We start from the raw sequence: 13264 nt of genomic DNA, 5'->3' as shown, positions 1-13264 counted from the left end.
AATCATGAGCTATACTTTCCATACTTGATTATCTTTTTAAGGTAATTCCCGAAAATACTTACAGTATTGATGCGAGCTAAGTCTTTGACCAGTACTCCGAAGATTAGAGTCTCGTGCAATGACACTACCCTCGTGACACATAACTGGGCATGATTTTTATAATTTTTATATCCTATGCTGACTATGCGAGATTCAAATTTACAACTGGACTTACCAATTTCACATCTCCTCTTAGACCAATGGTTAAGGTCTTGTACTTGTGGTTTCTTCTCTTTTGTTGGCATCCGAACAACTTTCCTCATCTTCTGCAATTCTTTGCACTTTACGTCAATGGCAAATCATCTTCTCACTTGGTTTGGAGTAATCTTTCTTACTAGAAAAACTAAACTACTTACATAAACAGAAAGCTAATGTATTCACAACTATCATACACAATCTTAATGATTTAACTCTGCTCACATTATCAATCTTGGGAAAACCCCTTTTGGAGAACTCTTAAAGGCCATTCTTATGTAGCTTGCTCTCTTACTACCGAGCTGATTGTTTCTTCTTTCGTTGTCACCGTACTTCAGGTTTAACTTAAAATCTTTGGGTTCACGCATTCTGTGTTTCAAAAAGTTACCCATTGACTAGTGTTAACCTATCCAAGTAAATCATATCGTACCTCTACTAGTTCTGCTGAAATTGCTAATTCACTGTATCTATTGAAAACTTACTTACTATTGTTTTACTAACCAACTGCTAACATCATATTTTCTTGTTCTTCTTTGAATAACTAAAGTGAAGCATAAGATTATTCCTAACTTCTCTCATTATCCGACCCTATTTTACGGTCGCATACTATTTTTCTTTTGTACTATGTACATGGATCACACTTAGGAAAATTTCATTTGTATTAAATGAAATTGGAATATCTAACCCGAAACTTTCTATATACTTCAAAAACATATCAAACTACAAACTTCCGGGGTAAACACTTAGTCATTTAACCTAAGGGGCAACTGTCATATCTTTTATCTCACAATAATAGTTGCTTCTTAAGGTAACTTCCTAACGTGGTCCTTTCTCATTTGAATAAATCTGAACAACTTGAAATCATCCCTTGAAATTAAATATCGGATATTCTTGGTTCTCATTTCATACATCATGTCTTCTTAGTCATATACATGAGTCGTACGAAAAGTACATCTCTGGTAATATCAAACGTTTCTGACTCTTAGGTATTTTGCCCTTAGGCACTTTCCTGTCCAAAACTATAGTGACCAATTCTATGCCAGTTGTGGTCAAAGTCTTAACCTGTTACACCATAGGGTCTAACATCTGAAGTATCATCATCCAACCCGTGGCTCCATTTTCGAGAATTAAAATAAAATTGTTCTGTGAGGTAAAATACATACGGATACACTACCATACATAAACTTGTCTTTCAAAGTATACCATCATCTAATAAATCACTTCCTGCACCATTCGGCGAGTCTCGAGTCTTAATCTGGACCTAAAACATGCGAAGATTTCGCTATAATCAGTGTTACTTACATTTTCTTTTAACACCCATAGGCATCACTATGTACTCAGAAGTTACCAAAATTTGGATACACTGAAAATTGGAGATCTAGTAGCTGAATAACTGATAACTCACATACTGAATAACCATAAACCTGCTAACTGAAAGACTGTACAACTGGTAACTGAGGTAAACTGATAACCATAGAACATGATAACTCTTCTTTGTTTTACTTTATGATAAGGTGATGCTTTAATCTGTACTACTATCCATTGTATCCAACTTTCAACATCCTCTCAAATATTATTTGTCACCAACATGTACTCCATAATCATACCCTAATGGGCAATCATCATCTCTAGGACCTCGGGTTTTTCTTACCCGTCGCTTGGGCATTCGATACGTCTGGAATTCGATAGGAAGAGACGATTACATATTGCTCTGAGTTTCATGGCATGATCTAGAGTAGAAAGAAATGAGACAATCCTAAATGTCTTGGCAGTTAGCCGTTTATATGTGTGGCCGGCACACACACATAAAGGAAACTCCATTAGACACAACTTCATAGACTCCCTAGGACACTTGAACCTAGTACTCTGATACCAAGCTTTGTCATGTCCCGAACCTGGGTCTGGACGTAACATGACACTCGGTGCCTGATTACATGTGACCGAGCGAATCAACTGCTGACTGAATCAACATGTGATATCATAACATACTGAATACGGAAATACATACTAATATACTGAAAGTCTGATTGATATAAATCAATGTGCGAAAATACTAACATAAGTTTGAAATATATCTGTAGCCAACATTACTTGACATAAAAATCATGCGACTTTGTCTAACTATTACTCTAGTCTATGAAGCCTCTAATGAAATACTGAAAACACCAACTGTCTGTAAATACTGGAAGACTGTAAAGTACTGATAATGCCCTGAAAGAACTGGGGCTCACCCAATAGCTGGTACGAGAATCCTAGTGCTCTGAATCGTCAACCTGTAAATCATTACCTGCATCGTGAGATGCAGGCCCAGGGCAAAATGGATGTTAGTACATTTGAATTGCACTGGTATGTAAAGCAACTGAAAGAAAAAACTATTAATGATGAAACTGAGAACTGAGAACTGATAACTGAAATTATAACTGAACTGAACAAAGGAAGTAAGGATATGAATACTCCCTCTTCTAAATGATGAACCACATGTTTATCTGAATATTAAACTGCGGTTTCATGCCCAATGTCTATGTGCACAAGCTGCGGCCTCGGGCCCAAGTATACGTATACATAACTGCGGACTTAGGCCCAAAGATGCATAAAGCATAAACTGCGGCCTCAGGCCCAAATACAGGTATTCAACATTTAGGAATTTAGAATCAGAAACTGAGAATCATATTGCATGATGCTGAAATACTGAATCATACTGAGTTACAAGATACTGAAATGTTGAATAGGACTAGACTAAGACATGTATTTATAATAAATTAATTTGGCATAACTGAAACTCATAGCATATTGAACGATTAAGAAACTATGCCATCTAGAGAATAGAGGTTCTACAACTATTCATGAAACTAAGGCATAATTACTTTATGGGAAACTCGTAACATTCATAAAGAATAGGACATATGGAGAATCATAAACATTCCCAAACGTAAAGAGAGTTAACCTCACATACCTTAACTCTGGCCCTTTTTAAGAGTATCACAATGTTTATCGTCTCTTTCACAATAATCTATAGCAATATATATCAAGATAAACCAATATTAGCGCTAAGGCTCATGTTTTGGTAACTTTGGAATTTTATCAAACACCTTTTGGGCGTAAAGTCACATAGCCCTCATTAATGGTGTTATCCTCACCTAATTCTCATTCTACTACTTCTAGGTGATTCTACAATCCCAAAATATATGTTACTAACACTATTTCTCATCACCCAAATATTTACAACAATCATAAGTCAACAATCCAAAACCCTAGCATAGTTCTTATGGTTCTGTTTATCAAACCCATTTACTATTCTCCCAAGAACTCATCAACTCACAACTATAAATGACTAGGGAGTGGAAACATTACCTTTTTGACGTTCAATCCTCTTGAATTAGAGTTCTAGGGTTTCGTTTCTCAACAATGATATCTCGATCGAATATCTAATGATTTGAAGGATTTTCCCATGTTAGTAACGTGTTGGAGAATTGAAATTAATTTAGAATCATCTTTAGAGCTTACCTTAGATGATGGAGGGATCTTGGGAAAATTGGGTTCTTGAGAGCTCCCCTTTCTAGAGCAACTGTACGTGTTTGGGGTTGTAGGGAACGAGGTAGGGTATAAATAAGTGTATGCTTCCCAAAAATTGAGGAGGAAATAAAAGTAGCTCGATAAACATCGTCAACGCGAGCATCATCAGGGGTGCTGTTGTAACCCCTCTCAAAGAATATGATAAACTTTACAATATTGTTTCTATATGTGTTAGAATGACAAATTTGGGAGGGTTACAACAGTAGATAGAGAATTGGGAGAACTAGAAAATTTATATACCTTAGGTAAAATCATATTTTTTTTTTAAGTTTACTGGGTTATCGGTTAAACCATTAATAAAATTGGGCAAACGAGACCCGAACCGATAACCCAATAGTAAAATAACACTAAACCGTTACCGAACTGTTAACCCAATAATCTGATACCAATAACCAAATAAGTTTTTTTCGGTTCGAACTATCAGTTTTACCCGATATATGCCCAGCCCTAAATTCAGCATGCTTTTGCCATTTATCTTTCCAAATGGAGGCTAGGAACCAAAGGGTGAAGAAGAGGTATGATACAGAGTGATATTCCTCTTTGCAAGTTTCATAACTCTATAGTACTCATGCAGAACGGTCTGTTTAGCCCATTTCTTTTGCTGAGAAAGAAGTAAAGGCAAAGCAATTTCTTGAACAAATATTTATTTGATTTAGATTATGGTGTCACAAGAAGTCATCTCCTATTATTAGTAAATTTCCTTTTGCAGTTTCCGAAGTTCAGTATGGCTTCAATTTAAGCTTTATAAGATTAGTGCAAATCTTATAATTTTGATAAGAACTAAAGTTCCTTCCAATTTCTTTTGGCTCGCAGTATTGGAGAATTACATGTTAATTTTGATATCAAGCTACAATACCTTGTGATTATGGGTGATAGAAAGGATTCAAATGCCAAAGTTCTTCAAATGAAAGTCAATTCTCTAGTGATTGTTGCTTTCCTGTCAATGAGGAATCCATTGACCCTTTGCTTCACCTTTCAGAATCGCCAATGAAGAAGTCATTTGCAGTATCGAAAGTTTCTCGTGCAAGGCTACCAACATGATGGTTCTTCTATTGGAATCATCTACTAATTATAAGATATTTGCATTTGCTAGCCCCAAAGTGAAATCAAGTAATTTGTGAATACCAACATTTACTGATTGTCGTGGTATGAAAGAAATCATCGATAACAGTCGCGATGAGGTTCATATCTATCGAGTAATTTTGATTCACTTCAATTAAACTATATTGCTTTTGTTAGTTTTACTTAATTTCTAAAGCATACTCCTTATGAAGTAATATATTGATTTTTGCAAGATTGTGATTAGTGTAAGAAAAGTTGTGCTGATCTTGACATAAAATTTTCTAAGAAACAATGTGGGAATTAATTAAATCCTTTTCTCAACGGTTGTATACAGATGTTTGTTTTTGATTTGTGATGTCAAATTTTATGGTCTGTAACCCTTTCGTTTCTTTAGTTGCTTAGAGTAATCTAAGTCAAGGGAATTTTGGACCTTCTTTAATCTTGTAGGATATCATATCTTAATGCATGTTTTATCCTTTGCCAGAGAGTAGTCTGATATTTTAAATCAAACACGTTGTAGGAACAAGTTATATGAGTTTTCATTTTGCTCATATTTTTATGACATATATCCCAGTAATTGAGTTGTCCATATTTTTTTTACGGAACTTGTGTGCTTTCCATGTAATTTGCTATTTCATAGATTGTGTTGTAATTCCATGCAGTATTTATATGGTTTCAGTTCTATGATGCAGTTCTTATCGGCTTATTAGGAGGTTTAGTGATGCATTTGTACAGGGTGACATGAAATTGTGGCATATTAAGGTTATTCCTGGACCTGGTGATAAGCTAATGATTGTTGTAAACTACAAGAGTGAAGAGAAGCAGTTTGCTGCTGAACAAATCTCTTCTATGGTGCTGACAAAGATGAAGGAAATTGTCCATACATTATGACATGGAGATTATTTACGTCTAATTATTGAGTAGCAGTTTAAGTATTTGCCCAGGTAGGAGTTAGCCTTTGGAGCTGTTGATGACTCTATACTACTATTTATAATTACAGCATCTGCTACTAATGTTGATGCCGAGAATAGAAATTATAAATCGAAAGTTCTACCTTTGTTCTTGCTGATCTCATAGTTCCTTCCAATTGTCAATGTATAGGCTCAATATTTAAAAAAATCAGAATATTTTCTTTTCAAATGTTATATTTTACATTTTCCCCGCAAGGCGCGGGTACGGATACTAGTAATGCAGAAAAGGAAAAGCATGTAACACACTATCCTACCTAAATCTACACAATGACACCTTGGATCATTCCCGATTCAACCATACTAATTACATGTTTAAAGAAGAATATCAGCAGCACTCCAATCCACAAGGTGATCTATTCACACAACAGGCTATAAATAGTAACAGAACATAATATCTATTTCCTCTGCTTTTTTGCCGGATTCTCCAGTTGGGACTCAACCTGCCATCATCAAAATCCAAGTTGAGGTAAACCGTCAACGTCTAACAAACAAGGCGGATCTGACCAATGCATCGATAAAATTGACGATATTGTCGGACATCAGAACTGAACTCCTATGTGGAAGCTACAAAAATATTTCACACAATTTGGATTTTGGACACATACTGGGAATGGCCTCAAAATAAGCGCCACTGCATAAGCTTATTTCTCCTTCTAAGGTCCATGGCTAAAGTACAAACTTGAACATGTATATACACATGCATGTTACTCCATGCAACTGTTACAAGTCAGGTAAAGATAAGCATCTATCAAATACTAAAATGGCCTAAAGATGTCAGAGTGAGTTTTAGATGCCAGTGAAACAAAATTTTATTCGTGTTGTTTTGTCTCCTTTTGGTGGACTGGAACATGTATCATTTTAGAAATTAGAATGTTTGATAAAAGAAATCTACTTGCCTATTATTATTAACTCACTATAGATCAGCCATCTAGGTGACCACTTCCCTTTTTGCCTTTTTCTTATACTGTTCTATTCTCGTACACAAGGCCAAAACTGTCCACAAGCATATGATCAAGAAATAAAATAATTACACGAGCTCACTTAAACTATGGGATTCTAAAGGAAAATAAACAGAAAAAAATCATTTCCCTGGATATTAATATAAACATGAAAAGTGAACTTTTAATTTTCATTAAATCAGATTTTTAATTCTCATGTCATAAGAACTCATCTGAGTATTGTTTAAGTAGTTAACAGCCAAGAGCAGAAGCATCAGTAGGAGAGACGGATCAGAATCACCATTGTTTGATAAAAGAAGTCTTCTTGCCTATTCATAACTCATTATAGTTCAGCCATCTAAATAACCACTTGCCATTTTCCTTTTTTTTTTTTTTAAATAGAATTTTGTTTTCTTATTAAGGCTGATGGCAGATTCTAAAAACTGTAGGATCTACAGAAGGTCAAAAATGGCCACAAAAAGATTAAGAAATTTAAGAAAGAAAAGGTATAAAGTTCAATTAAAATATGTGATTCAAAAGGAAAATACGCAGAAAAAGCTATTTCCCTGCAAAATGATATAAACCTGAAAAGTGAACTTTCAATTTCCATTAGATCAGAGATCCAATTCTCATGTCATAAGAACTCCTCTGAGTATTGTTCAAGTAGTTACCAGCGAAGAGCTACTGCGTCGCACGTGGTCCGGACAGAGATAAATTGATAGGATCACACCGAAGACGCACTTCAGCATGAAAACCATTTCAAGCTTCAGCTTTAGCACTAGTCTATTCTAGTGGAACAGGGGAAAACTCCATCGATGACAAAGCAGTGAAGTCAATTTTACTTAAAAGGTTTTCAAGAAGTTGGATGGATAAAACAGATGATATTTACTGAAATGGCCGAGGGAACTTACTGTATTTGATAGCTGCTCACGGATATACGCCATTGACCTCAGCATGGCGGCTAAAGTATCTCTTGAAACCTGAAATTTCACCTCTGATTCTCCTGAAGTTGTTTCTGTATCTTGAAGCTGAAAAGAAATGGATTCTGTATCAGTAAGACAATTCATTGCAGAAGCTGATGTCTCTTTACAAGATAGCAGCTGAACACTGCATTTAAGCAGAGTGGTCATATCTGTACATTGATGTCTTGAGTTATTAGCACTATCTACATGAAAGAAGTTTCAATTCATTCACGGGCCCAAACAGCAAGTTTCCAGGAAATTCACAACCTTAGGAAGAAACATACAGCAAGTAGGCAAAAACAAGTTAAGACATAGCAATGGAAGGATATTGACAATACTAAAAGCAAATTGACCACACCCCAAAGCGCTAGTAGTCAACCACATGCTCTTTGACTTGTGAGTAAGGACAATGCTTGCCAACGAGATGTGCTGGCATTGTATTTCACAGTAGATCAGGTTCTTCTTGTGATCCAGACAGATTTACTATGTCCTCATACCAAATTAGATGACCACACTGAAAACAACTGCCTTCCCCTTTCCCAAAAAAACAACAACAACAACAACCCAGTAAAATTACACAAGTAGGGTCTAGGGAGGGTAGTGTGTACGCAGACCTTACCCCTACCTCGGGGTAGAGAGGTTGTTTCTGATAGACCCTCGGCTCAAGAAGACGAAAAGAGACAATAGATCAGTAACAACAACAGAGGCCAGAAAGATAATAACAGCATCGCAAGAACCAGAAAATAGAGGGAAAAAGCAATAACAATAACCAGTAACAATGGCAAGGTACTATGAAAACGAAAAGATAGTATGAACACCCCTTTCCCAAAAAGGAGGGGGAAAAATAACAACGGATAACAGGAGGAAAATAACATATCGATGTTTAAAATAGGAATATGGTATACTGGAGGAGATGACACAAAGGTGGGAATACAAAGGAATAATAAAAGAAACGTGGAAAGGGGATTGATTGGAGTGAAGAGGAATAGAACATAGCACCTTCTCATCAGAAAATAAATATGGCATGTGCACACACCTAATAGTTAGTTCATTAACAGAAATGATATTACTAATTTTCCCCACATACCTTCAGATTGATGACAGCAACTCTATTAGCCGGGGTGGAAAGCTGCTCGCTTATATAAGCCATAGACTTCAACATGGGCTCTAGTGTGACCCGTGATAGCTGAAACTTAACCTCTGATTCTCGTGAAGGAGTCCTATTGTAATCTTGCAGCTACAACCAATGAAACTTAGTAAACAATAATAAAATTATCAAACCCATGCATATCAGCATATAACTGAAATTAAATAAGAGCACACGAGGTCACAAAGTTGCCAAAGGAAGCACACTCTTCCATCGCTATCCACAAAATTCAGTTACATTATATAAACAAAAATTAATCAATTCACCAACATGATAATCTTTTTTAAGGAAAAGCTTTAAAAGTTGAACTAAAATCAAATTATACATAAAGCTCTGAAACACACCTTCAGGTTGATGACAGCAACTCTATTCGCAGGTGTAGAAGTTTTATTCTCCATCACCCAAGTCATTGACTTGAGGCAAGGAAGAATCACCTATGAATCCAAAAAAAAAAAAAATAGCACAAAGCTTGACTCAAGAAATCTGCTGGTCAAATTAAATAAGATAAAAATGAATCTCAGTACCGTGTTATCTGCATGACCATCATCACGGTGAAGAGACACCGGGGCCATGCGCTGGGCATTTAAATCAGCAATAGTCCTAGCAGGAATACCAGTGTCATTAAGATTAAAGCGCTTTGTCATTTCATCTTGCCGTGGCCACAATAATGGCGTCATTTCCGGAGCAGAGGCAGACGTCCTCCGATCATCATAGCCAACACCGCTAACCTGTGAGCTAGGAGGATTAGCAACATTTCTTTTTGCAAGAGCCACCTTCTTTCCTCCTTCTTTAAGAGCAGCTAATGCAGCATTATATGTTTCTTGAACTACAGCCCCTTCTTCAGCGTATCTTATGGCTTCCCGGCAGAGACTGTTGTATTTATGTGCCATTGATTCGGTACCATGTAGTTGTACATGTTCATCTGATTCAGCACGGCATTTTGCATTTATTGTCCACCGCTTCAAGATGTAATGAGATGGCAATGTAAGAACATTAGTTACTGTAAAAACTGTAAGAATATGTCTACAAAGGATACCACTACATTCAAACATCTGGCAACTACAATTTGCTTTCAGTTCAGATATATTCAGCGAGACAATGTATGCTTTCTGGTCATCCTCAAATTTTGCAACCCTGAATGTGCTGAGAGCCCCATCTCCATCAATTCTGTTTGCAGTGTAGACAAATGTCTCCACCAACTCTTCTTGAAATTTTAAGAATATTTTCTTCGTGTATAAAGTTGCTGCCTGTTTCTCCATAGGAGATGGTGTCCTTAGTGGTGGAGTAGTGCATATTGTATCAAAATCGGCTTCTATTTCCTTCTCAAATGAATTCTCCAAAGCTCTTTCATACTGCCTGAAGAACAATGGCAGTGTGATTTGTTGATTCACATAGCCATCGAAAAATGAGCATTCATATTCCTGGTTAGGAGAGAGGGCTGCAAAGAAAGTATCACGAAAATAAGCCGGTACCCACTGCCGACGTGTATTATATATGGATTGAAGCCAATCATTCTTCTTCAGATCATACTTTTCAAGGATTGTCTCCCAATATGATTCAAATTCTTCAACTGTCTCTGTCAAATTGATACAATTATAGAGTTCAACCTGAAAATTTGGGTACATGTGACATACATGAGCCATTCTGTCCTGGCCACCCCTTAATACATGCCACTTGTTGATACAATGCCGTGTTCCAGGAAAAACTTGAGCAACTGCAGATTGTATAACAGTGTCCAGATCAGTAATTATGGAGACAGGGGCACGGTCATTCATGGCAGCAAGGAAGGTCTTGAATAGCCAGACAAATGTAGCCTCAGACTCATCTAGAAGAAGTGCACAACCAAACAAAATTGTCTGACCATGATGATTTACTCCTGTGAATGGAGCAAATGGGACTCTGCACTGATTAACTCTGTACATTGTGTCCAGTATAACGGCATCACCAAAATGACTGTATGCATTTCTTGACCTTGCATCAGCCCAAAATACATTAGCCATGCGATTATCTTCGTCCAACTGTATGGCATAGTAAAATCCAGGATTCTCAGCCTGCATTTTCTTGAAGTAATCAAGAAGATTCTGAGCATCTCTTCCTAATGTTCTTCGTTGATTGCATTGTCTAGGAGAAAAACTCTGAGGTACAGTATCCTTAACTGTTTGATCTGACTCTGCAAGACGAGTACTCTTAGCTCCACGGTTAATCTCTACAGGGATGCGGTTACCATCTACCGAGACATACATTACACCACTAGGAACAATTCCTACACCCTGATTATTCTCAGGCCCATTCTTTTTTGCCACCGCAAAATGCCTGTGTGATGTGTGGTAATGCACCTTATTAGGATGCACAAGGGAGTGACTATGCTCCTTCATATATTTGGTCACAACCCACTTGTTTTGGCCTTTTAACTCCACTCTAAGCATTGCATCACAGGATTCACCGTACACTGTTCTCAAACCATTACATAAGAAATCAGTCTTCAGTCGATTAAACTGATAGACATGGGTGGTAAAACCCAAATGCCTAGCGTATTCATCATAGAAATTCTTAGCCTGATCTTCAGAATGAAATACCATACCCGTTTGTGGCTCAACAACCTCATCCCGTTCAGGTGCATTTGATCTTCCATTAACATTTGCTTCTCCACTCTCGCTGGGTTCATCATCACCGTCATCAGTTATGCCACCTTGGTGTTGCATACTCCCCTGTTCGACATCGATCACTTCAACATCCATCCCAGAACATGTAAACCACTTTAGAAAAACGCATCACATCTCTAGAGGTGCTCCAGCACATATCCCTGAAGATGCCATACATAACCATGTCACGACCTATTTACCATAACAATCATCTTTAGCTGCTATTCTTTTCATCCTACATTTCCTTTATTTACCATGTATCTGCATGTTACAGATTTAGTTAACGAAGTTGAGAAAAGTAAAGCAAGCACGAGTACTGCAATTCAACAACACAACTGTAATAACATAAAACATGCAAAGATAATTTCAGCTCAATAATGGATTTAGAAGCTCTACTTTGTCGTAAATTTTGTACAAATAGTTGACCAAAACCAAATTAGATATTAGCATAATGTTCCTTAATTGTCTTCAATCACCAACTATTCATCTAAAATCACCCATTATATCCCTTAAGAGCTCATACAAAGTACTTCCTCTGTCCTTTTTTATATGACACTTTTACTACGGAAGTCAATAGCATTTTTTTCTGTGACTACAAGGTTTCAAACATCAAAATACATTTTTAATCATAACAAGGTCGTATTAGCTCTTTCATGCGGCTTCTAAATATTTATTTAAGAAAACGAAGTTGGAGCTAACGCCATAATTTTACTCTGCGCATAATTAAACTTAATTTGCCGTTTGATACTTTATAGACTTCAGTTAATCAACTTAAAATCATACTCAGTTATAAAAACTCGAAAAATAAAATAAAATATACACTGAATACACCTTAAACCTCCCGCAGAACAAATCATGCAGTTAAAAGGTCCATATGTATAGTCACGGGCACGCACACACACATACATAAGTACATATATACATATACAAGTATATGTGTATGTATCTATGTTTGAGAGAGAGAGAGAGAGAGAGAGACCTATGATCGGAGGAGAGAGAATTAAGGCCAAACGGATCTCAAACAATTTGCGGTATGAAAACGGAAGTCCAAAGTTGTGTGAATTCTTTAGAACAATTAAAACGGCGGCGTTTGGAAGGAATTTGCAGAGTTCAATTGGGGCACCGGCGGGCGAAGTTGCAGAGGGCGGAGGAGGAAGAAGAAAACGGGGAGAGTTAGTGGGTGTCGTGTGGATTACCAATGAACCTAAGCGTACACGAACTTTCAGCCGTTTGATTAATATTAACGGTGAGATATTAATCTAGAAAATACCTACTTGTACTTTACGTCAAACTTATGCTGAGATTAAACGTAGGGCCCCGAGGTTGCTAGTTTGGCAGAAAATACTTATTCTCTATGATATATTTTGCGTCGATCAAGCTATTTGATGAGGAAATAATACAAAATAATTATTTAGAATTTAAATATAAAAATAATTATACAAAAACTTTTGTATATATGTAACAGATTACTTAAAGATCTCACGTTACATGGACCGTAAAATAAAGAATATTTGTAACGGATTATATAACCATCGAAAATATTAAAGCCAAAAATTAAGTGTTGAGTATTAGACGAAGTTAAAATGTTTCATTAATTGGGTTCCGTAGGTCAACCGAATAACGCTTGGATCTTCGTTGACTATGATATTTTTGGAAGTTGAAGTTGTGTTTGATCATGCATTTTATTTAAAAAAAAGTTGAAAGTTTTATGAGTGAAAGAAAAAATTTCATCCAA

At 36.5% G+C, this 13264-nt stretch overlaps 1 protein-coding gene across 3 annotated transcripts; it reads right to left on the bottom strand.

Annotated features, from left to right (window-relative positions):
- Window positions 1-5978: 5978 nt before the first annotated feature.
- LOC107826057 (protein FAR1-RELATED SEQUENCE 3) lies at window positions 5979-12777 on the bottom strand. Of its 3 annotated transcripts, XM_075244269.1 has the most exons (7): window positions 12509-12777; window positions 11469-11690; window positions 9412-11336; window positions 9232-9321; window positions 8828-8977; window positions 7690-7806; window positions 5979-6280 (listed from the first exon to the last, which is right to left on the bottom strand). In XM_075244269.1, the coding sequence occupies exons 2-7, from the start codon at window positions 11623-11625 to the stop codon at window positions 6236-6238; spliced, it is 2484 nt and encodes an 827-aa protein (XP_075100370.1). In that variant the 5' UTR covers window positions 11626-11690; window positions 12509-12777; the 3' UTR covers window positions 5979-6235. The 3 variants fall into 3 exon arrangements, with proteins under 3 accessions (XP_075100370.1, XP_016508483.2, XP_075100369.1); XM_016652997.2 differs by having other exon boundaries at window positions 9412-11690; XM_075244268.1 differs by having other exon boundaries at window positions 9412-11790; window positions 12509-12741.
- Window positions 12778-13264: the final 487 nt, after the last annotated feature.

Source organism: Nicotiana tabacum, chromosome 22 (assembly GCF_000715075.1).
Source record: "Nicotiana tabacum cultivar K326 chromosome 22, ASM71507v2, whole genome shotgun sequence".
Lineage (NCBI taxonomy): Eukaryota > Viridiplantae > Streptophyta > Magnoliopsida > Solanales > Solanaceae > Nicotiana > Nicotiana tabacum.
Note: the sequence above shows the minus strand (reverse complement) of the source record. Positions and strands in the feature narration are given on the sequence as shown.

Bases quoted from the DNA above. Each gene is read 5' to 3' on its own strand.
- LOC107826057 (XM_016652997.2), bottom strand. From the start codon at position 11,625: ATGGATGTTGAAGTGATCGATGTCGAACAGGGGAGTATGCAACACCAA. The intron at 9,322-9,411 runs GTACTGAGATTC...TTGGATTCATAG, and splicing joins ATGGTCATGCAGATAACACG to GTGATTCTTCCTTGCCTCAA. The intron at 8,978-9,231 runs GTGTGTTTCAGA...CATTGGTTGTAG, and splicing joins TTGCTGTCATCAACCTGAAG to CTGCAAGATTACAATAGGAC.